The sequence below is a fragment of the Camarhynchus parvulus genome, chromosome 1A, assembly GCF_901933205.1.
Source record: "Camarhynchus parvulus chromosome 1A, STF_HiC, whole genome shotgun sequence".
NCBI classification, from domain to species: Eukaryota; Metazoa; Chordata; class Aves; order Passeriformes; family Thraupidae; genus Camarhynchus; species Camarhynchus parvulus.
In genome coordinates, this window is record NC_044586.1 from 33,414,471 (window position 1) to 33,442,417 (window position 27,947).

Below are 27,947 nucleotides of genomic sequence, written 5' to 3' on the forward strand. Positions count from 1 at the left end.
CTGGATCCTACATCCTACTAAATGCTAGTTGCACCTATTTTTTCACTTGCAAAGCAATTTTCCTTAGTTCAATGAGTTCCAAATGTATTTATGTATCTGGATATCCAATTAATGAACGCCAGAGAATTTTAAGATTGAACAAAAGCCATTAATGAAAACAACCTCCTCAGAAATAAAACAGATCTATAATCTCTTTCCCCTCCTGCCTAGAGAAATTGGTAATTCCTAAATATTTTGAGGCAGATTAGACTCTCAAGCACATTTGGGCAGAGTTCACAGACCAGCACTAACAAAATTACTGCAAGTTAACATAATGCAGGACATGAACAGTTTTCCTTAGAGGCAACAGAGCTATGACAACATTTCCTACACCACTTCTCTCAGTTCTTACTAGGAAAATTACATTGGAAAGCACTTCAATGAAGTCATCTGCTAGAGAAATTCCCGCCAAAAACCCAGAAAGTAACTGATGTTGCTTTCTGTCATCTCCAGAACCTCCTCTGCTCCAGTACTCTGGGATCCCTACTCACACTGCTGCTAGCCTGACCCAGGCAGCTGTTTCCCAGAAAATCCAACTTAGCTCCTCCAAATAATTGCTTTTAAAACACCTCTAGCATGCAGATTACTTTATATTTCTGAGTTTTTATTCTGTTGCTTAATTTAAAAAAAAAAGGTTATTTTAAGAAAACAGTTGATGGAGGAGAAGAACAGTTACTTGATTTACTTGCTTGTTGTTTGCCCAGGGTACTTGTATAGGTTAGATTCTTTTGAGCCTACCAGGACTATGCAACTGCTGGCATTGCCAATTAACCCCCTGTGGTTGAAATCATGAAGGAAGTTAGAAACACAGCCCAATCTCAAGTTCATTCATCCTTGAGAACGTGACTGATTCACAGCTCACACTGTGTGAACAATGTACTTGGAGGATTGTACAAATTACTGCAACATGAACAAGCACTCCTTCATCTTTAGCCTTCGTATAGAAAAGCGCCTCTTTGTGACAGTAGGAATGTGCTTAGATGTAAGTAGAACAATTCCTTCAATGATTCCACCTGACCAAACTACACTTTGCACACTAGATGACACTCAGCTAAAAGAAAAAACCCAAACCCATCAGCTCCAGAGCATTCCCTAGATGCAAGTTACCTAGGCAGGCTACAGCTACTACTCATATTAAGCCACTACATTGGCTGAAGCAGATCCCTTTTCAAAAGAGCTTTAATGAGAGGCAAAGCAGCTAAGATTCACTTGCACACTGCTGTACAGATGTAACAAAGATGATGTAGCTGTGGATAGCAGACATGTGCTCCAACAAATCTCTCATCAAAAATTCCTTGTTATTTCTCCAGATCACTACTATAACCACTGATTGAGACATTTCAGAAAGAAAGCTTTGCTCCTGCTTTTTGCCAAAGAGAGGGCTGAGGCAAAAAATTAAACCTTCAGCAGCTGGTTCATATTAAGAGACTGTTCTTCCATTCTGTGGTGTCCAACAGGCACTTTAACATTACTTTCTTGTTCAACTCTCAGTGACAGATCAGGGCTCATGGAGGGGTGTGCCTGTGCTCTTAGGACATGGTGCAAGCACTGCAAGAACCAAAGATTCAAACAATATGTGATGCAATGCTCAAAAGTTGCACATACTGCTGCTCTTTGCACATGGTTCAAGTTTGAATTCTCTGGACCACAACAAGCAAAATTTCCTCTTATTTCTAAAGTAAAACAACTCTAGTTCTGAAGGAGAAAAAACTTTTCACATGCAAAGATAACCAGACTTAATCCTAGGACACTAATACAACATTGCACAAAAAGCTTTTAGTGAGGCAGAAATACTGGGGAGAATGAGCTTTCGGCATGAAAAGGTGTTGCAGCAACTCTTCTGCTGCTTAATACTACTTTCTGAAAGCAAGAGTTGACAAGGAAGGATTCTGAAGTGCAGCCAGAGATCAGAGCAGCATTAGGCTTACCAGGAGATTTAACAAGCAATGGTCAAACCAGTATTGTGATAAAATATGCACAGAAAGCATCAAGAGATCCCACTTGGAACTACTTTAAATCACACAGAAAGGAACCAGGAGTCTGATCCTTTTTAAAACCATTACTGCTTATTTCACAAAACACAGACCTTCATAGAAAAGACCATCACATCCTTGCTCAGAATCCTATTCTCCATAAGGAAAAGATCTCTTTCACATGAACCATTGCCCAGGGAAAGGAAAAAAGGCTTTAAAAGCATATAGTAAAGAAGATTTATCAGTAAGGCTGATGTAAGTCTGACAATATTTCTTAATCTAGAAAAGATGTGCTAGTTACAGACTAGAAGCAGAGATTTTTTAAGATTCCTATTAAAGCAGAGATTTTGTAAGAGTCCCATAGAACAGAGCACAGACCAACGAAGAAGACAACACAGAACTAAACCTACTCCATTCCTTCAAACAAAAGCCCTGTTCTGAATACCCTAGTCCATCAAACACAATCAGGCTTGAATCATAAGGAAGAACACAACTGGACTTATAATTCTCTAAGTAATGTGCTCTGGGTTGGTCTAGGGAAATAAAATATTTGGTTCAGTGTCTTAATGCTGGCCTGAGCTTGGTGGAGAGAAGTAGCCTCAGTGGCAACTGAGGTGACAATGCTTAGGAGCACTGCTCATGGATCACAGCACCAAAGTAACCACATCTGCTGGTACCACACCAGCATCTCTCAACCTAGATGCCACCTACTTCTAAGCCATAGCTCAGGTGACCCTACGTAGCTCGAGACATTAGTTAACACACAAAACTGTAACTCTGAAACTAAAAAAAAGTACTTGATGAGTAAGTGCTAGTTAAACTATGAAAATGATAGTTGAACTATGAGTATGAAATAGTTAAACTGTAATTTTAGAAGTAGAATATTTTTTACATAATTTTACCCTACAAGCAACCTTACAGTCACTCATTATCTGTGATTGTTACCTCACATATGCACAGGATGAGAACATATTATTTAACCATTCATATACCACATCTGTATCCTAACTTATTCCAGGTGAATGTTTGTGTATGCAAGCTCCTGATATGCCTCTAAGCACAATATCAAGCAGTCAAATTGTACACTGCACATTATTAAGTGCCTTCAAGCTCTTTTTCAGTTTTTCTTTCTCACATTTTTTTAATAAAGGTCTTACCTAAACTTGAACTGTGCTACAGATTCTGTTACTTGATTTCTCATTATATTTATATCATGTACCTGTACCAGGCTTGATTTTGACCCAGGCAACCTAGTGACACAAACAATATGTTCAAATTCTGATACAGCCAGGTATCAGTCTTTCACAATTCAGTAAGAAAGCAACATCTATCAGCCACTGCTGCCTCTTGGCTGAGTAGTACTTGCTGGCATGAAAATGGGTTCACTTCCAATCAAAGCCAGAGTGCATCTGACCAAGAGTTCTTGCCCTTTACTCAAGCTTCAGATTGCAAATTTTACCATTGATTGCTACAGCCCAGAAGAAAGTGAAACAGCAACACTGAAGTTGGGTTCCAGTTTTGTCTCAAGAATGGACAAGGTAGCAATTAGGAACAATTTCTTAATCCACCTGTCAGTCCTCTATTCTGTTATGAAAGTTGGCTTTTCTTTGACCACACTCATCCACAAAGGCATGAGGATCTGAACTAACACAGCACAACAGCCTACACTGACCCTCATTTTGACATTTATTTAGCTGTCATTTGCCACACAGCTGCTAGAACTAGGTTCAGAACAAGGGCTAGCCTACTCTTTGGATATAAGGGAACCTGGTCTCTGTAAAGACAGAAGGAAAATAAGTAGCAGTATATAGGGTAAGCCCACAGAAGCAAAAGCAGTTCAAGTTTCCAAATCCAAATCTCAGCACCACCAGGAAAGTGGAGAAAGAAATAAAGAGAAAAAATTAATGACCTCAGTACTAATTGAAGGAAACTTTAAAAATAGAATCATGTATCTCCCATGGTTTCTAGATAAACTAAAGGTTCTGTAGTTGTATGTAATACAGCTAGGGAACAATCATTTTAGTGATTGTTATTATAATGCTATTGATATTACTAGATTTTAAACATACAAATCAATACGTAATTTTTCAAGTGGAACTTTTTGAAACACTGTGAAAAATTACTGTTAAAATTAATTTAAATTTACATCATGGAAAGAACACCAAAATCATATTTGAAAATATTTGAGAGATTTAATAAAAATCAGTGTTTTAAAAGCTATTTATAAGAAGAGCTATTTTCAAACTAACAGTTTTAAATTTTAAGGCACTTTTTGTGTCTTTATGTATGTACTCATGTAAAGACATACAGCTTCTTTTCAATTGAAGCATTATATGTTCAAATAAAGAGGACAAATCTGTATACAAACATGAAGACAAAAACAGGGAGACTTCATAACCACAGTAGAATACTTTAAAGGCTGTTAGTGCTTTACTAATGCTATGCTCTAAGCAAATTCACACTTGTATAATTCCAGCAAGATTTTTCTGGTAACATAAAAGCCACATACAATTATACATAATTTGAGAAGAAATTACAAAACTTGCTCCTCTAAAAACACACTCCTCTCCAATCATTATTTCTTACAAAACAGCAGTTATACAGAATAGGATCAGACTCTCCTTTTGCCTAGCTTACTCTTTATCATACACTAAGTACTGTTTTACCAAACAGATACAAACTGAATACTGCCTGGAGGAGTAGCTTGGGGTTTTTCACATGTACAGGTGTAAGTAATTTTCTGCAGCAAATTACAGTATTTGTTTTACACAGACCAAACTCACTGATTTAATATTCTACATGACTCATTGGATCATATCTCACTTGGTATTTGAAAGAATAAGCAGAATAGGGAAATGTGAACAGCATTAGTAGGACTGTCATACAAGAGGAGGGCTTTGACTTTCCTATATGGTTTACGCAGTAAATCAAATCTGTGCTTCAGGCACATGCTGATGGGTGAGGAAATCTACAAATTACAGCCAGGGTGTGTAGCAAAAACACAATCAAGTTCTTGAGCAGACAGAATGACAGATGAGACATAACAGGAATAGTAATGAATACACATTATATACACACTTCACAGATCTAGCAGTAATATAAGGGGTAGCAAGAAGGTTTGGGGTTGTTTCATTCTCATTGAAGAATTCAACAACACTTGCTACCATTGTCATAGCTACATTCAAAAATTAAATTCATTAGAAATAAAGAATGAATCAGAATTTCCATATACTACATTAGGCAGGTGTGAATCAAAGCCAAAGTATTCAGATGACTGTTGTAAGAAATTAGTTTAATAGGTGACACATCAACACTGTAATCTACAAAAAGGACAAGGAATTCTTTTTATATTTATTCAAGCAAATATTTTGCATCTCCTTAATGACAGGTTTAAGTTTCAACTGTGTTCCTGCTCTAAAATTTACCAGAATCTATTTAAATATGGTATTACTTAAAATTTACCTGTCCCTTTGCTATCAGGTAAGCAACAATCGAAGTATGTCCAAACTGGGCAGCCAAATGAATACAGCTACATCCTTCTCCATCAATTAGCGACGGATCTGCCCCATATTTCATCAGCTGTACAACCATGGATAAGTGACCCTGTCTAAATGTAACAAAACACAAAAAACAAACAACTGAATAACTATATGCAGGAAAACTATTAAAATTTGAATAATGAAACACAACAAGTATGTTAAGCAGTTAGTTACACTATCAGAATTCCCACACTTTAACTCATACTTTAAAAACAGCAACTGCCATGATCTGATTCTCCAAGTGAGTAAGCGAACTCATTCATATCAGAAATTATATGCATATAGTGCACTCATCGCATGCAATTTGCTTAACTGTACTGCACAGCAAAAAAGACAGTCAACCAAAAAATCAAGTTATGATTGAGAAATCTAGTCTACTATGACTTGTTATAAACCACATATGAAACCTGCTATTTTAAGAGATGTCAAACTGGCTAGATACTCTCCCTTTTTGTGTGGATTAAAAACTGTAGTAAAACAAAAGTAGGGGAAGAAAGGAAAACTGGAGGTCTACATTTCCTCCACACTATCTTAAAAGCTTATGCATCTTTTTAGCTTAATAAGCATAAGCATATCCTTGTTTTAGACACAGTGCTTAAGTGTCAGTACACCATTTCTGACACGAGCAAAAGACCTTTTCAATTTTGGAGAAGCCACTTCGGACAATGCTTTACAAAACTGATTGCAGGTATGAATGAACACCAGGAAATTTAGTCAAGACTTTGTGCTATTAACACAGAATCACAGACTGTGTTCTGTAACAAAAAGAAATAGAGAAGCTAAAATCTTGAATAGAGGCTAACAAGCAAGTCCTCACACCTTTAGCAAACAGATTATTTTGATATATTAAATCTTCTAAAAGCTAATTTTCCAAGTCTCCTTTTGCCATCTACAGTTTAAAATATTAATACAGACAGTGATTCTTTCCCACCTATTTCTAGGTGGTTGTCTAAAGGAGCAGGTACTGCTTGAAGACTGTCTTTAATTTTTCCAGCCATTTATCATGACCATCTTCTACATAAGAACCCTGATTTTAAAATCTTTTTACATCTTTTTAAAAGATATACATCTTTTTAAAAATCCACATATACAATAGAACATTTCAAGGACAATGTCACACCAAACCATCCTACAACCCATCTGCAAAAGTGCCACTGAATTTCAGATGACTTAACAAAAATAAGATCTCAGAAGTAAGAGTAAGTTGCCTATACTTCACTTGTTTTCCTACTGTAGCAATCATCTTCCTCTATATTAGAAAAAAACATATTCTGAAAGCTCTTTTAGTTCAAACATACCACATTCACGGTGAGCTCCATTATCAAAGACTGAATTAATTCCAGTACAAAGTATTTCCATAAAACACAACACTTCCATAAAACCATTAGTACTCCATGTTAAGCAGAAAAAGAGAGAAGAAAACTTCAGAAGATTTTTTCATACCTTGTTGCCCAGTGAAGTGGGGTAGAATTTAAATCTCCTCCAAGCTGATCAACAATAGCACCTTTTGATATATAGTACCTGGAATAACAGAAATAGTAAACATTACTGATTGTTTTGGCTAAATTGAAAGGACACAGGTGAGCATGTCTGATGTTAGGCAAAATAGACAGCTCGAGACCAGAGGACCAGAGCCTCTTCTTGCCTTCATATAACCTTCCTTTTTAGATGTCATGCATATATTTTCAACTTTCTTGCATTTCTGACATGGATTGGGAAACTAGAGATGCCTCCTACAGTGTTTTAAACACTATGCTATTTCCTGATTTTATTCTAAGGTAAAATAGAACAATTGCTATATACAATGTACAGTATGTACAGTAGTACAAACTGTGCTACCACAGAAGTATTTAATAAACTATTCTTAAATATTATGGGGCTGTTACATTAAATAGAATTCTGAATTACTGGTAAAAGTTTACAGTGCTAGAAGACTATAATTTTTAGAGAATTTTGGCTAAATAGTTAAATTGTATGCTGTTAGACTTGCAACTTATATCATCACTGGAATAACCCTGCTGAAGTCATAAATCCCAGGGATTACACTTAAGTTACACATTTAGTGAAGGACTGAGATTTTTACATACTTTTCAGTTATGATTAATCAAAGGACAAAAATCATCTGAGTATTTAAAAAAGTATTTCTAAATGATGGGATAGTCATTATTTTCCCCTCAAAAACATTTATAAAAAGATGAGCTATCTGTAAGAACAAAAGAAGTTACCTATTTTTAACCGCAACAATTCATATTCACAGTAATTTTTAATATTTCTGTGAACTGCTGTCATCACTGTTTTATCTGGGACACTAAACGAGCAATATTACTTTTCCTTCATAAAAGGAAATGCATGCTTTATAAAGAAATTATTGTTTCCAAATCCAAGCCCTCCCAGAAGGCTTCTAGTTTTTCATTCACCACTGTCTACCCTTTGTCTATACCCAGCTATAGATTTGTAAGTCTTTGCACATTTCAAGCGCCTGTGCCTACAGACCTTTCACTTTGAAAATACCTGTCAGGTATATATGAACACTGCTCTCCTACCCACCCGAGCTGTCTTTCAAATCCTCAGCATTGAATTTCTGCCATCTCAAACTCTGCTATGTGTTTCAAGACATGGCAAGAAGAAGGGCAACAAAGAGAAAATCTTGAAAAAACATTAGTCTTAAGTAACTACCTTCATTTTCTAGAGTGCTTATTGATTCAGAGAATTAAATTTCAAAAATAGCCCTTTTAGGAACAGAAACTGAAAAATGCATGTCAGACTAAACACATCTATAGAAAAAGCTTTTATACAGTTGATTTAGAGCCATCAGACACAATGAAGTACTTCAACAGATTTGCCAAAGTGAAAAAAAAGAGTGTGAAAGGCAAACAAGATCTGCTCTGATTGGTGCAGGACAGTCCACTCCACTGGTCTCCAACACTAAAAGAACAAAACTTCGACATCTTTCTGCGGAAGTTTTTTTATTTCTCCATGAGAAAAACCAGAGATTTTGTGAAAGTCTTTGTCCCACCTAGGTGAAAACACAAAGCACATTATATGGTAAAGAAACAAAGTAATTTTGTTACAGTGAAGTATCAGCTACTAACTGAAGAGCTATTTATTCCCCCTTGGGAAGGAGCTCCAAAGGAAATTTTGTCTAGATAAAAAGACAGCACAGAGAAATTCACAGTCAAAGCTTGGATTCATCTCTCTGATGTGACAGCCACTCATGGGGAGGTGAACGCTAAACAGATTGTCTTCATTCAAACACTGGGCCTTGCAGAAATGCAGAATACGTTCAGGTTCTACTGACAGCAGAACTCCTTACTGGTTAGTAGGTTTTATTTAGAAGGAAGAACTTGCAGTTTGACAACTGGGAAAAGACAAGGCGACAATCTCCTGCCAGATGGTGCATTGAAATAACATTTTATGTTTCTTTAAGGGTGTTTTGAGACTCAGTTGAAATTTATCACTGCATTTCGGCTTCAGTATACAAAAATGGTAAGATTTTTCTGCAAAACCAGATTGAGAACCTAGTCTAGTTGTCTAAGCAGATCTTGCAGAAGGAAATTTGTGCTAGGTGAGAAGGTCCCTGAAGAACGAAAGAACTGGGCAATCCCACTCTCAGTGAGTCATCTAAGCTTCCAATAGAAGATGCCAGGCATGCAAGTTCTATTTAAACAAACTACTTACACTCAAAGCAAGCAGATCTCCTAAGAGGTCGCCTTAAGAAGAAAATACTTCCACTGATCTCCACATTAGGATCACTAAGTCTTTGGCAGGCATTTGAAAACTACCTCAGCTTGCATTCAGTGATTGAGGAATCAAAGTGCATGCAGTCACTGTTATTAGAAGAAAGAAAAGTAGAAGAGAAATCCATGTCTGGAGAAAGTTCCCCAGGGGATGGGGAACTACTGTAGGAAGTAAGTAACTGTAGAGACATAACGCCATTTTTTGCATTTTTACAAAGCTGAGTTGAGGAGGTATCAATAGATCAGTGTAATTATGAAAACAGAATGGTGTTCTAGACACTCATCCCTGATAGGAAAAGGTTCTGTAGTTTTTTCCTGTTATGTACACTGAATCTCAAGTCTCAAAATAGATGGGACGAAGAAATACTAAAAATAAGAGAAGTCTAATTCCAAGCCGGCACTCCTGACAGACAAGCTGCTAAGCTACTTCACTGGAATGAACTTACATAGTCAACACTCACTAAACAAGACACTGAGATCTAGTATCACAACAATAAACAACTTTATCTCTGCAGTACCAAGCTTAATAGCCAACATATTTAATGAAATTGCATTAAATATATTATGTGCACTGCACATAATGGGGAAATTGAGAACACTTGGGGAAAGATGTGATAGGCTTGAACAAATAGAAAAACCACAAAATAGTGTAATTCTGAGGAAATAAAATAAACTAGTGCCTTGCAAAAAAGAGAGTGGGAGACCATAAAATAAGGTGAGTGATACAAAAGAAAAAAATCAAGATCCTCTGAAGACAGAGGAATCTGAAGTGCAAGAACTGCATCAAGAGAAGGGAATTTTAGATACAGTTAGACACACCAGTAGTTACATGCATGGTAGTAAACAGTGGGAAGAAAATGCAATGCTCTATGTCACAGTGTTAGAGATGCATTAATGGACAAGACCTTTGACATACTGTCAAGGAAAAAAGGACGTATTAGACACATTAAATTTAAAGACATTCAAATCCACATTTTTAAGGACATAATTAATTTTAAACCTAAATTGTAATACATACTTCACCAGATCTATCCTGTTGTTGATTGCAGCCCAGTGCAGAAGCGTTACGTTTTCTTTGTCTGGCTGTCGAACATCATAACCAGCTTCCACCAACTCTCTGCATCGTTCATATATTCCATACCTTGAAAATAAAATAGTATTTGTCAAAATGCTTACCTTAGATTAAAATGCATTCAGCAAACACCATACTTTCGGTCACAATACAGAATCTTCAACAGAAGAGAAATGAAGAAGAAACTTTACTTTCTTTTTCTAAATGATTACAAATGTCTTGCAACAAGAAGCTTCCACTGGCAAAAATAACTTTAATCAAATCAAGGTATTACACAAAACTTTTGCCTACAGAAAACTGTACTGCAGAGCAAGGCAAAATATCTACCAGTAGTATACTAAATTTAAGTAACTGTTCACTTCCCAGGGACTCTACTACATTTGCTTCTCCCACTTTGGTTCTCCTTCCTTTCCAGCTCTTGAAGAGCAAATAAAACTTACTCAGCTAATTTGACAGTATCTTCCTAAAATTCAGAAGATAAGATCATCAAGCCAATTACAAACACAAGCAGCTCAAGTTCTTCCCATTTTTCTTCTCAAGGCAACAAATAGCCATCTTTCTGATACGAGTTAGTATAATTTTCTTCTTTAGAGCACTTTGAAATACTGTACGAAATTTATTCTTCTGTTAAAGAGAACTATTAAATGTGATGTACTAGCTTTTGAAAAAAAAAATCTGCACATATCTGGAAGTTGAAACAAATCAGGAAGCATAAACATCACTTAAGCATTCAATGGAGGAGTAACTCCAACATTAAATAATTTTTGCTTTGATGTATACACTCTTTTACCACCTATTTTCAGTGTCAAAAATGTAATGCAGAAAAGCAAGTAAAGATTACATTTCAAAAATCTGTACATCCCACAGGGATTGCTCAAGTCTCAATGAGGAGAATGTGCGAATGTCTTGAAATCAAGGTCAACGCCTTGTGATATCTGACTTCTGCTAAAACAGAATTTTAACAGCCTCTCAAAGTTCGGACTTAAGTTTCTCAGATGCTGCTTCTATGTTCTACTTTCTGCAGAAGAAACAGCCTTTGAAAGGTTATTCTGTTCCACTTGATCAGCTTGCACAACTGTTGCAGAGACCTTCTTCCTAGGGTAGTTACCATTCTTACTTTTTCTTTCATGTATTTGAATGGAACCTCAATCTGGATGGTGCTCCCATAATGCATGATCAAATGACTCAAGCCAACAAAACTCAGGAACACTTTCTAAGCCTATTACAGATTTGAAGCACAGAAATTAGTTGGACACTATTTAAAAAGTACTAGACATAACAGCCTACTTAGACTGTGTTGTTTTCAATTTCTTAGGAAGCCTGCATGAGAAACTATGAAAAATGCTGGAAATTGTTGTCATACTTATTATCTTTCCAAACATTACAAGAGATCAGCACAAAGACTATTGCATGCAGTATACACCAACTGACAATACACTGATAAAATGTGATCCTCCAGACTAAGTAAAAAAGCAGCAGGCATGAACAATTTTGACAAGAAAGTTTTTTTTCAATACACCAAAGCAGGTGGAAAGAAGATGTTTGGGTTACAATGACTTAAAAATATGCAACCAGCTAGACAAGATACACCTACTCTGACAAACATAATTGCTTGGAAAACTGGTAAGGTTCTAAGTTCATCCAGCCTTGAAGCCCACCACCTACCAAATCCTAGTTTAGATCAGTAGTTGGTCTGATGAGTGCCTGTAACACATACATACCATTCCTGATGTCTCATGTCAGCTGGAAGGGCAACTGAAATTGGTTAGGATTACAAAAGGCAGGTCAGGCAAGAACAAGGAGTCAAGAGAAAGGAGGAGAGAAGGGGGAAAGAAGGAATTTCAAAACCAGACAAAATTCTGACCTTCCCACAGTACAGTATCACGCTGCCATATTACAGTGAAGGCAGCCTGGAAAGTGATTCATACAGAATGGCAACGCAACCATTTGTTGACAAGCAGTTCTACTCCAGTCAGCTCTTATGATACTCCTTCCTGCTGGAATGCCTGCTGCCTTCATGCAAACTACAAATTGAAACCATTATGTAAGAAATAATTCACCTAAGCCCTGCTATCACTTTTAACAGTCACCAGCTTAAAAAAATGTATTGCCTAAGGCTGAGTTTAGCTGACTCTCATCCTGCTTAATAAGTAGTACAAAACAATATGTAGGAATTTTTAAAACAAAATATTCTAAGTTACTGGAAAGATAAAAGAACACAAGGATAAAATAATTTTAATGACCTATAAAATGCAAGAGGCAATCATGAAAAGCTTTCATGCAAATGGATTAGGAGTTCCCTACACGTATTTGTTTTGGGTGGGATTAAGTCACTCTTCTTCAGAGTGGTTCCTATGAGGCTATGTTTAGTATTTGTGAGCAAAACAGTGTTGATTGACACACCAATATTTAAGCTATTGCTGAGCAGTGCTGACACAGGGTCAAGGCCTTTGCTGTTCCTCATGCTGCCCCACCAGTGAGCAGGCTGGGGATGCACAAGAAGTTGGATGGGGACACAGTAGGGACAGCTAATGCCAATTGACCAAAGAGATATCCAATACTGCAAGGCAGTGTGCTCAGCAATAAAAGCTGAGGGACAAAGGAGGGACATCTGGAGTGAAGGTGCTCGCCCACCAAAGTAACCATTACATGGATATGGCTGAACACTCACCTGCCCATGGGAAGCAGCAAATTAATTCCTTTTTTTGCTTTGCTTGTGTGTGCAGCTTTTACTTTATATATTGAACTTTGTTTATCTTTACCCTTTTGGTCAATTTCTCCATCCCAGCAGAAGGAAGCAAGAAAGCAGCTAAGCAGGGCTCAGCTGCACAGCAGTTGAACCACTACATCACTATTGGCCAGATATGGCAAACTGCACATACACTTTAAGATGAGTGTCCTATCAAGCTGACTACACAACACAACATGAACCACCTTGAAAGTAACCTTTGACTGCTACCCAAGTTTTTGTTAGGCCACATTGTCAAGATAGGAATAACCAAGAAGCCCCCTGACAGCCTTAGGGGAAGGGGGAAGAAGGGTGATTATTCTTTGGCAGTTTTTGTGGGGAGGAGGTTGGAGGGGTTATTTGTCAGGTTATTTAATTAAAAGCAAAACTCGAGTCTTACAGAAAATATGATGCTACTTTCTGAAGGACTTGGCTTAAGATGTATGAAAACCAAGGAAAGCAGTCACAAGTGACCCTGCAGCCTGTAGATGCAGAATGCTGTTGCCAGTCCCCACAGAATGCACCAATTATGCTCCACTGATGTTTACAAGCACCTCCTTCTAGAATTCACCCATACTGTGGTGAGGCCCTGGGCAACGACTGCTGACATGGCCTCAGATTCAAGGAGGAATAGTAAGAATGGATTCACTCTTTTGGGGTTAGCATCACAGACTTCCCATTCTTCCCACTAGAAGGCAATCTACAAGTCATGGTACTACTTCACCACAAAACAGAACATGAAATTCTGCAATATACCAGAACAGCCTTTACAGGAAAATAAAGCTCTTTCCAAAGGTGACACTGAGAGTGAAGTATATAGAAATTTTTAAATTTAAGTCACTCTCAGTTTGTCTGTTTCTAGCAATTTACATTTAGTGTCTTGAACACAATCATAACTGTTTAGTAAAGATGCAGCACACAAGGTATAATTTTTGACTCTTCAATTTATTGTCAGAAGAGGACTTAAGAATCTTGACAGACAAAATCTGCCTGGAAAAAACGTTAGGAATTTACATCCATTTGCTCCTCTTCCTGGAAACAGCAGGCTCTCTACAATTAAATAAAACACTGAATCTGCTGCAGTTATGGTTTCTCCATATCCGTCCCAGAAGTGCAGCATTCTTCTCTCACATACAACCTACAGTCTTGTTCCATCAATTTGCTGCAGCTGACTTCACCTTGCCTTCTCCAAAGGTTCATGATGCACTGTTAGGTCAGAAAATGACAGTCACCTATTTCAGACACTCAGCATAATCACACTTGCAATGCTGTTATAAAGGGCTCTATGCCCTTCAAGCGTAATGGAGAGTAAGATTGAAATCCTCACAGCAGACTGATACAATAATCTAACAAATATTCAGCATCTGAGTGAATTCAAGAGGGTGATGCTGTAAACATCAATATGGAGCATAATTAAAGCATATTATTGGGTTTGTCTTGTTCTGAAAGAAACGGGATTAGTCCAGGACAAAAATACCATCGTGCAAGCTCCTTTTGCTACCACAGCCTCTAAGCCGTTTCAGTAACTAACCTGTAACACTTTATTTGTCATCATACTTTAAAGATATTCTGACCGTAATACCTTGAAAAACAGTACCCTACTGCCTTTTGCATTTTAAATATGTAATCCGTTTTCTATTCTTTTGTCTACAAATACATAGACTCTTGAAAATAGACACTGCCATCTTTGCAGCACGATTAACATTAGATTTGGCCACAATAATAGCAAGGAATCTCTCTACAGTGAGCACATCACCATGCCAACAAAGAGCAGGTAAACCAGGAGCTCACTCCCTCATCTTGCTATTATTGTAACTCAAATCAAAGCTGTTTGAAGTGGAAATGCAATTAACAGAAAAACGATCTTTTTTCCTCTTTGGAAATCCCTTTCCCATTAATAATGGTGGCAAATACTAAAAAAGCCTTTAACACATTCTCAAGGTTTTTGTGTTAACAGTTAAACAGTTTTGTTTTCAAGAGAAAAGGTTTAACTCAAGAGCTACTTAATAGACGATTAACAGTAGTGTTGAAAGACAAAAAGATTCAGCTCTTAAATACTGTTCCAAAGCCCTAAATTGTCTAGACAGTTGTGGCCATATTACTAACGTGGTTTAAAAAGTCCCACCCTTCCACATGAAAGTCAGGCACATTTCACTTTCAGCAATATAATCAATCTCATGGGCACAAATAACCAGGAATAATGAATGTGTACCTGGTGTCAGAGTCTGTCCACTCTCTCCAGCTGAAAAGAGCCAGGAGTAACTGTCCCTTTGGCCAATCCTTACCAATTTTAATTATTCCATATATAACTTTTTTTAAATCAGTTACCCTATGACTGCTGATAAATAGTCATGAAAAAAGCATGTATCTGACAATTTTTTTCCTTGGCAGGATTCAATATAATTTATATTTTATGCTGCACTATTTCAGAATGCACACAACTTCATTTTGAATGATCTCATTGAATAAAATTTAACAGAAAAGTTCATCTTGAGATAATGAAATTATAATACTTGAGCACAAGGAATCAATCTTCCAGATGTCACAAAAGCACTTATTAATACCATTAATGTTTAATACCCATGTTCATAATGGTCATTTAACTTACTTTCAACAAAGGTAGAATTTGATCAAACTCGCTACAAGCCGAAAGTGTCTATTCACTCTCAAGAGAACAGAAGAACACAATGCGAGGATTAATGTCTCAGATTTTGTTCTCCTAGTGACAGCCTATCACATGCTTCTCTACATGAGCTACTTCTCAGTTTCTCAGCTTAAAAGATTCAAAACAAAACAAAGGCAGCAACTTTGTCAAGTTAACACAGGACGCTTCCCAAGACATCATATTAAAAAGTTACGACTGCTGCCTTGGATGACAGATGGCTACTGCTGCTAGACCATAGAAATAAATGTACTCAACATATCACCACTAAATTTCACCTTTAAAAACACTTGTGACAGTTTTGGTTTTTGGTTTTTTTTAAACAAGATTCTGTTCCCTCCCTGGAGCTCCAGTGAGAACTCTGAATATAACAGTGGAACAAAACCAAAGGCAAGCATGGATGACTTTTTTACTATTCCTCTGAAAATAGTTTTTCAAATACAGATGAGTGGCCTGCTTCTGCTTTCAGAAACACAGTGGAGACTTTCTATGAACTAAACAATTTTGCTATAACCAAATATAAGATGACAAAAAGTTACACACACATTCTAACATCTGCAACATGAAGGGCCTAGCAGTACAACTTCTAAAGCTATCTAGATGCTCTTGGACATGTTTACAACAAAATCAGTGAAACAAGTTCTTTGTATGAATAGGTACTAAAACCAAACACTACAATTTTTACTCCAGCAGAAGTTTCTGCAAAATAAAAAACAGAGACTGAGCATTTTTGATACAAAATATGCCTAGGGCCCCAGGTCTTTGTGAGCACTCATGAGGAGCATAATGGATAAAAAATACAAATACCAATAAACTCTTTTCAATGAGCCTAACCACTGCTTCCTCTATGAAATCTTAGTGTGATTACAAGAAGTTATTGTACTTGTAGCTCGTACTGTATGAGCATGTTAATTTGCATCCAATCTACAGATTAAGATGATAAAGCGCTGGAACAGTTCAGTGAGATATGAAGCAACATACAAATACTTATGGAAGAATGTGAGGAGTTTGCAAGCTCTTGTTTTTCCTTGCTGAGAAACAAAACTGAGCACAGTATTTTACTAACATTGTTTTATTTCTGTGTAATCTTGTGTCAATTAAAAACATGTCAAAATAGAATTCTAAACTCAAACAGCATATATGGAATATAGAAGAGTTTTTCATGTTTTCATCCCATTTTTCTCATCATCATCTTTAAGATTTAAGGAACAATGCTCTCAATTTTCAAGTATGTTGGGACAATAACATAACTTATTACTTTTTTCCAGGAGAAACTGGACTTGGGGAAAAAACCCATCCAAACCAAGAGACTGAAAATAATTCTTATTATATTTTCCTACATCTTGCTTGAACTTACTGACCTGCTTGGGGGAAGACTTCTAGGAGACTGATGACTGGCCCCTTTTAAAAAAAATGTTGTGGCATCTTTCTTACATTAGCACTGAACTAAAAAGTAAGGAAAAATCAGCAGATACTTTAATCTCAGTGAATATTTGTAATTGAAAACAAAGGGTAGACAATAAGATCACCTGTTTTTCTACATGGATGTGATAGGTTATGCTTCTATAAATGCAAATAGCTACATCATTTTAGGAGGAAAAGTGTATCTTTTCAAGAACACTGAACTAATATAGCAGCAGCATTATTTATGTTACTCTAAGTCTAATGATATTTGGTGGGCTTATTTTCTACCAGAAATTTCAGAGCTATTTCCCTTTATGACAGACATCTTTTATAACAAAGCCCTCAAAACCTAGTAAATGCTTAAATAAAGGTGTACCCAAGAGGACACAGCCTCAAGCTGCACCAGGGGAAGTTTAGGCTACATATTGAAAAAAAATTCTTCACAGAAAGAGTGCTTCAGCACGGAATGGGCTGCACAGGGAGGTGGTTGAGTCACCTGGAAGTGTTTAAAAAACACTTGATGAAGCACTCAGTGCCATGGTTTAGCTGATAAGGTAATGTTGGGTCACAGGTTGGACTTGATGATTTCAAAGGTCGTTTTCTGTTTCTGATACTGACACAGACAAATTTAACATTCAAAAACAAACTTACTGCGTGGCTTTGACAATGTCCCAGGTGCTGTAATCATCAATGTGGCTTTTCCGTCCAAGAGATTCACTGTATCCATGGTTGTAATGGCTTTGAGGTTTTATTTCCTAAAAAAAGACAAACTTGCTTTTAGAACACCCAAATCAGCAAGTTTCAGAGGAAAAAAAAATGAGCAAAACTAAAACCAGTACACAATTCAATGTACTATAAAGCCACCTAAATGTAAGAGTGCTACGTTTCTACATTTTGGAAAACAGGCCACCATATCCCCCAGTATAATTTTCAAACACTTTAGAGAAAACCCAACTCGCAATCACAGGGTTCTGCCAAATCCTACACTTTTTTCCTAGTTGTATTTTTACAGAAGGCAAACAAAAACTATGAACAAATTTCTTTAGGTAGTGTTGGGTTTGGGTTTTTATTTTTCGGTTTGCTTTACTTTGCTTTTATAAAGGCAACATAACATAGGTAGAAAAGCTATTTGCTACAAACTGAGGAAGTCGCACTCTGTTACTACAAATAAATGTTGCATTTCCAACAGCAGAGGTTATCTGTGGATGTTTAAGCTGTGGGTCTCAAAAGTAAATGGCACGACCATGATGTGTTCTTCAGCAGATACAGCTTTCTGACTTAATTCTGTTGATGAAGGGCAACACTTCCAGGCTCAGTGCTTCCTTTAGGTGGAATCTATATTCAAACACTATTAACACATCACTAGGACAGAAATATATGGTTTTTCTTTAGACACGTGAAAGCTCAGCAAGCTGAAATTGAACAATTAATTTTATACATCTTCTGGACAATTTTCTACGTGTTGCAGATGCTATAGCTGATTGCCTCTGTGTATCAGCCATGCAATTCAGCATAGCTACATAAAAAAGCATGAAAACTGAAACACAGTTGAAAAAGAAAAAAAAAAGGAGCAAGTCCTCTACACGTTCTAAAAACGCATTTCAGTTGATTTCATTAAAATGTATTGTTTACTTTCAGTCTTCCTCAACATATACTTCCATTAGAAGAATTTTTATATTTCATATCTACCTGAAAAAACTTTTAAACATCTTATGAAAGGTGTTTAATTAAAACAGTTCCAACTTCCACTTAGTCACTGAAATGAGCAATCAACTTGGTCATTATTATACTACACAGATTTTAATTTTTTTTTTATAATAAAGATAATTGAGTCAAGACAATGATCATGTAAGTGCACCTAACCTTAACAGGGATTCCTAGTCACAAATCTCCACTACTACCTCTCCCTAAAGGTGCATGTTGCCCTGTTAGCTCAACTGACTAAGAGATATATTAGAGCTAGGGAGAATTCCAATTGCCAGTAGGAACAGGCCTTCCTATTTCTCGTGTTCCCTCAGCTGGGCAGTAATTTCTGCAAAAGGAGATGTTGGGCACAATGAGAAATAGGTTCACTAGCCACAACTGGGCACAGTATGAAGTGTTTTCTTGCTTCCTGGGGCATTAACCAGCTCTCCCTTGAATGGATGGGAGTTTAAGTGAACTGCCCTCTAACCCTCAGATGTTACTCATCTTGGATGCTACTTTTAAATAACTATTTCTACTCTAAAATTATTACATAGATTATCTGTTTTAAAAAGGCTAGAAAAAAATTAAGTCTGAAACCCACATTTTAAGTATTTCTAGATTTCACCATGTTGAAGTACCACTTAGGTAGAAGTTTAAAGACTTTGGATATTAGTTATAACTTCAGAGTAAACTATTAAGAAATTAGTCTAGTTGCAAATATGAAAACTCTCAATATTTATGTAAAAACTGAGTCACTTCAGTTGAGCATGTTTGTATTCATTACATACACTATGCCTATTCCAGACAGAAGGAAAACAAATCCAAGTATGAATTTCTGATGCACTGAGTACATTTTGTTGCCTTAAATTAATATAGTAATTTATAGTTACAAAAATTATGAAAACTTATACACTAAAAAAATCTTTCAAGAATTTGAAGCATTTAGAACTTTAAAACCAGAGCACAGTTAACACTGATGACTGGTTCATTTTTAAAATAGACTTATTCTTAGATATGACTTTTCTTCAAAAAAACAAATTTTTCCATTTCACACCGTACCTAAGTGATCAGCGGATTATATCTTTTTGTTTGACCACAAAATTATTCTGCAGCATTTAATTTTTCTTTTCTAGTGTGAAAAATTACCTAGATGAACCAAACAAGTATTGCCAGCTCAGCAGGAAGGTTGCTTTGTTGCCATCTCTACAGGAGAGACAACCTAAAAATGTAACAGGGCATCTGCTGTCATCCAAATCTTACGCTGCAACCAATCCTCTTACAATTCAGAAACATAGCTTTGCTTTGTATCTGAAAAAGGCAACAGCTTAACCAAACCTTTTTTTTTCCCCAGCTACTAGATAAGCCAGAGATAAGAAAATTCATTGCGAGAGCTGAGTTCATATCTTACATTTAGGAATAGTTGAAACAATTCCTACAATCCCTAAAGTTTTATGAACATCACTTCCTCAAAAATCATACCATGGAGTTTTCTATATTACAGCATAAACTGTGGGAAAAAGGATCATTTTAGAGAAGAATAGGCAAACACTGACCACTTTGGAAGTAAATCTTTAACACTAAATTACAGCAAAGCACATAAAATCTGAATACTCAGCCAATATAGTCAATTCTCTGCAGCCTGGACACAGATTTCCAATCTTAGATTTGAAATTTATTACTCCTTATTATCTATGCAACTTGACAGTTGCATGCTGGCTACTTCAAGTGCCATTCTTACCTGGCATTATGAGTGCCTAGTTTATGACTGTAATCTGCACAGTAACCTCTGGGTTCCCAAGTCAAAAAGCTATCAGGAATCTGGAGAAAAGAAAACTTGGATTTTATGAATTACAGCAATCCTCGATTCACCTGGTGATGGGTGATTTGGACCAAGGCAATGCAAATAATGCTGTTACACACTATGCTTGGCTGACAAGGCAAGAATTGAAGAAGCAAGGTAGCAGCTAGGAACTGAAAAGAATTTTTTCAGGGTTCTGAAATTTCTGTGCAGTGCTAGGACACCTGGATATAAATGCAGAGGAGTAGCTTTTCCTAATTATTCTAGAAAGAGTGATTTATAAAGAAATAACCAAAGACTAAGAGAATGCAACATAGGCTTACGCCACTAACTGGGCAAGTTACCAAAAATAGGAAAACAACTGACAGCCTGAAGTAGGAGACCTTTAGAAGACCTGCAGTGAGTGAATGCAAACCAGCTATCTGCTCAAGGAGCCACATTCCCCATTTCACAACATTTAGCACAGCAGTTTAACAGACTGCCATTCAAAAAACCTGTCGATATGAAACGCAATCTCTTTTTATATGCATTGCTACCACAGACAATGGTTTCAGCAGATACTGCCATAACACAGCCAGGCACCTCTCTAACTGGACGGCAGGCTGCCTGAACAAAGCTCCCTGTGCCCAGCATCACACAGCCTGCTCAGCCCCAGCAGGACCAACTGCAGAGGTGCTACACTGTGGGGAGTCTGCCCAGCGTGACTCATTTTGCATCACCAGCTAAACTAGAAAGAAATCATACCTAAGACATTTACACAGTATCTCTTTTCAGAGTTAACAAATAATAGTAACACACAAAATAGAGATTACTTCCTCCAACTTGCTGGACAGAAGAGAACGCTCAACTTTTAAATTCTACCATGATCTAGATTACCTGCCTCCCACTATTAGAGGAACAGAAATAAGCATAAAAAAAAAAGAAAAATTATGAGTATAGGCTTTTAAGTTCCCACTTAAAAGAATGAACTTGTCTAAATTCATACACCCTCACACAAATTTTAGGAATATACTTTAAATTCTTGAAACTACTATGACTTTTTAAAACATATGATATGACAGATTGATAACAAAGTAGCAACATAACATTTTGAGCCTAGAGTATAAACTGCATTGACAAATGGCTTTAACAACATTTCCTAAGTGTTAAAATATTTTCCCTTTTTTGATGAAAATATTTATTCCAGGAAAATTTAATTTTTCTATGATGATCCACTGTCAAAAAACCTCAACAGCCAGTTAAAAGATGGAAAGCTAATTGAAACCCAAGTGCACTTGTTTTTTGCTATTTTGATCTTTTGTGACAACGGTTCTTCCCCAGCTGAGTCATGAAAACCTCCAAGAAGGTAGCAGAGCAGAGACCTGATGTCAATGATTTAAAATAAGCAAATTGCAAACACTAGATTTCTGGTTGTTCCATCCTGTTTCAAGGAGCCATTTTCAAGCAGGACTCAGCCAAATAGTTACCTTTGCTAAAAGAGAAAGGTCATTCCTCTGCCCACTCTTTGCTCTTGGTTCCATGCTCCTGCTGCCTAACTCAAGCCAACTTTGGTACTTGGAGCTGTGACCACACCACACCCACTCCTCTCATGACAGGGAAGGGGCAGGGGGATCAACAAGAAACAGAAAAAATCCTCAACCTTTTAGTAGGACAGCGAGCTTAATCTGTTTGTCCTGTGAAAACACAGAGCCACTGACAGAGGGAAAGCAAGCCAACAGAAGATAGCAGGAACATTTCTGCACCTGCTAATTGTTAATTTGACTAAGTAATCATGGACAACTTACTTCAGCTTTTAAATAACCAAAAAGTTGGGCTGACAGGTTGAAAAAATTATTCTGCTTAGAAATTGCTAGAGTTGTCTGGTGTGGAAGGTTGCAAGAAAGACAAATTTTGCTCATCTGTAAGAATATTTGGTTCCTCCAATCCTACCAAGGATCACTTCTTCTAGATGAGCTTCCCACATCAGTGACTATCCTTTGACAAGGCCCTAATCACTCATGTGCATCTGTGACAATTTTGTCATTATTCATTAGTCACAAAATGTGCAGACTGCTTGCACAGATGCACAAGTAACACAATGTAAAAAAAACCTCAAAAGAGAATAATGCTTTAAAACAACAACAAAAAAAGACACGTTTTGGTAAGAAAACAACATAAGAAAGCAAACCTCCTCTGGAAAACAGGACCAGTAAGATGGGGAAAGAGAAGATAATGCAAAATATGAAATATAACTCCAAAGGAAAAAGAATGAAGCGCAAGCGATAGGAGGGGGAAAGTGTTTATTCTTGGAAGCTCTGCTAATATCAACATTCCCAATCAGTCCTCCTCATAACCAAATGCATAAGGAAAGTTAAACTCATTTCCCTTCAATACTCAAGTTCTTAATAGTTTCCAATAAAAAAGCCTAAATGAAACAAGCTTAAGAGGGATTTTGAGAATAGTATTTACAGAAATAAAGAAGAGGTTATGCATGAAAGAATAAGATGACCAAGACTGAATTATTCTGCATTAGCAATTTCATAATTCACAATTATACATAACAGGAGGATATGAATAGGTCAGTATGCCTGCTTGGACATAAGGAAGGGAGGAAAGAACTGCTGCTTACAGCTGCCACACATGGCTCTGGGAGGCACTAACAGATGGCTAGGACTGCTTTTCCTTTAACGTTATGCAATGTTGCTGCAAGGAAGAGTTACCATTATCAAAATCAGACACTCAGATTCTGAATGAGGACCAAGATCATTAAGACTTAAAGAGAAAATACTACAGGTTTCAAAATATAAACTTAGAAATAGAAGTGTTACCTTCCATAAAATATTGCATACTATTGCATCTGTTTCTTAATAGAAACACAATAATTACTTCTTTAATTGATGACTACATTATTTTCATATCTGGCTGTAGTCAGAGAATCATAATCAAATTGGATGTGACTGCAACTGTTTCAAGGAAACTAAATAATAATCCTCATGTATGTGTGCTACATTTAGCAGGGACTACTGGAGGTTAGTATTAAAGAATTCCTTTCCCCATATTTGTGTGTTCAATTTCCCTGTACTTCATGTACTACAGTACAGTGGTTTATAGTTTTCTCTCTCAGTTTTCCTGCTGCTTTTAAAAAGGTGCAAGAATCTGTTATACAGACAAATTTTTATATAGTTATTTGCATATTATAAACACCCACATTCATTTATATACACAAAGACTAGTCACTCATGAACTAACATTAAAAGAAAAAATGCTCCCAAAATAAACAAGCAAATTGATCAAACACAAACAACAAAAAAGAGACACTGCTGGTATTTTAGTATTTTTAATGAAAGATCCTCTTCTAAAGATCCTCTTCCTTCCCCTACCCCTTTAGCTAACTCTGCAACTCACAAAGTTCCAGAAACAGAGGCTAAAATTTGTTAGTATTAGAGAAATCACAAGGAATCAACAATCACAGGCATAAGAGGAGTAGTTTTTTCTTCTCTCGAAACCAGTTTCTCCCAACATTTACTGCTGTAGCAGTGCATCTAACTGTTGACTGTCATCCAGTGAGAACAGTCTGATCCTTCTCATATTCACACAAACACCTAGCCCAGAAAGTTAAGATTTCTCTAGGGCTATGTTGGTTCATAACTTTGAGGAACCAGAATGTTCAGCAGCTATGAGCTGTTAGATTGTCTGGACCAGGATGATTCATATACACCTTTAGTTTAGCTAATCTGTGCTACAAAATTTCCACCTAAACCAGACTACTTTCTCTATTGGAAAAAAAAATGCCATACATTTGTTTTATTAACTAATCAAAATATGCATTTTAAAAAATAGTTCAGTGTTTGGCTTGCAGATATATACCATCAGACTTGCCTTACTTTGATCCTTAACCATTAACATCAGGATTCTCCCTGCCCCTATTATAGCACTGAATTACACAAAATGAGTATGACATGATAAAATAACCTCCCATTCAATGGTATTTCTGCTACTTTTTTCCATTACTTTTTACATTTTACTGCATTTTCTGAAGTCTGTTCAGCTTACTTCCTATAATTTTGGTCTAATTGCACAGTTTTTTGACTAAAAGAAAAGATGCATTTATGAAAATCCCTAGAGAAGCTAATTATAGAATACATAAACAATGGAAATAAATCTTTGCCTAATACTCAATCTTTTTTTAATCAATATACAGTTTAAGTAGACAATGTTTCTTTAAAAAGTGGTGAAATAGATTGAGAAAACCCTCACCTCAAACACCATAAAGCAGTCCTTTTGCTGCTACAGACTTCCACCCACATGCAAATCAGGCATCACACAGAGACCATAATCCTGCATACTCTCCAACACAGATCTAATTTTTTACATAACGAGTTAGAGATGCTCAACTAGAGCCCTTAATCCAACCACTCTATGCAGAGGTCACAGCTCATGTGATTTAAAGCACAGCTATAATCATAAGTTTTGTTTCTTCAAAACAAGCATCCATAACCAGTCAACTGTTTTCTAATATTTTCCTTGAAGATGCTCCTAAATTGAACCGTGTTATACTTTAGGAAGTCATAGCTTCACAAGTAGGCTTTTCAAGAGGCTTTGTATTTGCACACAAAGCAAGCACTATTTAAAAGAGTTACATTTATTAGCATTTGTAATGGTTAAAAAGCTTAAAAACTTAAAATGCTATGGTGTAAATCTCACTATAAAGCTTTTGTTTAGTCAGCAACTTACATTAACATGTACATTTATCTTTTTGGCTTTCTTCTCAAGGAGTGCTGCATTGTGTTCTTACCCAAAAATCTCAGGACTCTGGCAAAAATGAAACTACGCTTTTTCCAAGTGATTTACACAGGTCTAGGTCTCACAATACACAAGCTTACAGAGCCATCAACCTAAAAAAAAATCTGAAAGACCAAGCATTAAGAGTCAGTCATGAAATTAGTGTAAAACCATTTACATATTTCACCCTTTTAAAGTGCTAAACTTCAAAAATGTACCCAAGTATGTGTCTAGCCCAACACTGATACTCAGTTACTTGGAGAAACAGCCCTCTTTTTCAAACTCACAGAAAAGGATATTCTTAAAAGTCTTTTTCAACGGTAAATGTTTTTTCCAATTAAAAATTAGATCACCAGCAAGTGCACACAAGAAAACGAGCAGTCAGCCTAGCTACAGATGCCCTTTTCTCCTAGGTAGATACTGAGAAAAAAGTTAGTACAAGTTGTGCTGAATCCTTAAAAAAAATTCAATTCACCATTCCCGTCTCAACTTTTTAGCAGTCCATGGAACCTCTCATCAACAGCCAGTGGAGCAAACTCCCATTCCCACTTACAATAAATACAGGCTGGTTAACCCACCACAACTAGGAAGTGCATGAAAGGTGTTTCAAGTCAGGCTAACAGACAATCTTCTGCAGCAAATGAGACAGCTCAGTGAATCCATGGTCTAACACTGCAGAAGGGTCCTGTTCTCTCCAACTCCTCACTTTCCAAACCAGGACTGCCAGCTCACCATCTACCTTCTGTCACTGCTTTAGTGCACTTGACCCTTCCAAGAATAGGCTTAGTGAACTGGCAGAAAGTTATTCACAGCAGTTTTTTTACTGGATGCATTTTCCACTGATTTACTTCTCTGAACCGGCTCCAGATCCTGGGACCAGAGAAGCATCACTGGCATATGAGTGCAGCTGGAAGCACCTAAATCACAATCAGCTTAAGACAAGCTAAAAGTGATCTGCAATCAGGCAGGTGATCACACTCCTGGTCCTGGCTGCACCTTCTCCATTACCTCTTACCCATTCTCACAACAGCACAGCAAAGGTGTCAGATCAGGCCACAGACTCACCAAGTAAGTGCCGCCAAGTCACCCACTGGCCACACAATTGCAAGAGCTCACCCCAAGAAGGGGGAGGAGCTGTGTCTGTGTTCCACCATGGCTTGAGACCAGCTTAAATTCAATCATAAAAATCACATCCTTCAGAGCCAGCAATGCAAGTGTTCTCAGAGTATGCTCTGATGCCCTCCCTCTCTTGCTACCGCGCTGCCTCCTTCTTGAGTCATCTTCTCCTGATCTTGAGCAGCTCTCCAAGCTCTGACCACAGCATTCCCACTACCCTCCACTTTTGGTACCTCCTCCCTTATAGAGAGAATCAAGGAAACACTTCTACATACCTCAGGGCATCCTGCAAGTGTAGGAAGAAATTACTAGATCTCCAAATTGCACAGTTGTAGTCTAATGATACACTACATATTGGATGTGACAGGCCCAAGGCTTCGATTCAGCCAGACTCCCTTTGACTTCACAAAAAGCTTTCTACTTTGCTTCACAGTCTCATTTGTAATATACCCCAGTGTTTATCTCAACTACAAGGATACCATGAAAGTCAAATCTTTATCTCATACTGTCTTTGAAAAGCCACAGAGGACAGTGTGCATGCTGAAATATCACTTACTGAGGCTGCTCCTACCTAAAGATGCCAGTACCAATGGCAACATTGTTCAGGTTTCAAGCAAACAGCAAATAAATATTTTCTCCTTAATTCTGTAAATTTTCTTCCACATTCATAAAGTCTTATTACTTCTCTAAGCAAACAGGCAAACACAGTGAAACAAGCACTGTTGAAAGACCAATCTTCTGTGAAATCTGAGAGAAATAAGGCCTGTGCTTAATGAGTAAAAGCAAACTGAATCAACACAAATTTGGATCAAACCAGACATTTCTCTCTTATGCATTAAGAGGGCCTGTCTCAAAACAAATTTTTAACTTTAAAATCAATTACTGCCCAAATCAGAAGATCCATAGAACAAAAAATTTTAAATAGTTGAAAACTAGTTTAAGTGTTTTACCCAATGCCCAAGAAGCCACAATTTTACCATTGAGAAAAAGACCAGAGTGGTGAAAAACTGCACTATTTTAAAAGGCCACCATAACAAAAGAGCTGTAAAAAAATCCTGTAAGAATTGTAAGCAAAGCATTGGCAATGATGAGGACAAATTAGAAAAATATGAAAAACCAAAATGCTAGCAAAAGGATACAATACCTCCCTATCCCTAGAAGGGCAAGCACCATCCTAGCAATAAAAGAAATTAACAAAAGTTGCCAAGATTACAAAGTAAGAATAATAGAACTGCCAATAAAAACACAAACTCACAAAATTTGAAAATAGTCGGTAAGTGCAGAACAAAAAGAAAATTTAAATTGCCCCAATAAAATGCTTTCTATAGAACAATAACTATTAAACTTCTGTAAATTACAGGTTGTTTGGGTCAACCATATAGTCCAAAAGATGTGAATATTGCTATTCATTATGCCAGAAGAAACCCCTGCA

At 36.9% G+C, this 27,947-nt stretch overlaps 1 protein-coding gene across 2 annotated transcripts in view; it reads right to left on the bottom strand.

Moving 5' to 3' along the window:
- The window catches only part of ZDHHC17 (zinc finger DHHC-type containing 17), a 64,514-nt gene that overhangs the window by 30,213 nt on the left and 6,354 nt on the right, over nt 1–27,947 (bottom strand). For both annotated transcript variants that reach the window (XM_030961091.1, XM_030961092.1), the window contains exons 2-5: nt 17,806–17,909; nt 10,307–10,429; nt 6,995–7,072; nt 5,475–5,619 (exon numbers count right to left, since the gene is read on the bottom strand). In XM_030961091.1, the coding sequence (XP_030816951.1) occupies nt 5,475–5,619; nt 6,995–7,072; nt 10,307–10,429; nt 17,806–17,909 (450 nt within the window). The remainder of the gene's footprint in view (nt 1–5,474; nt 5,620–6,994; nt 7,073–10,306; nt 10,430–17,805; nt 17,910–27,947) is intronic.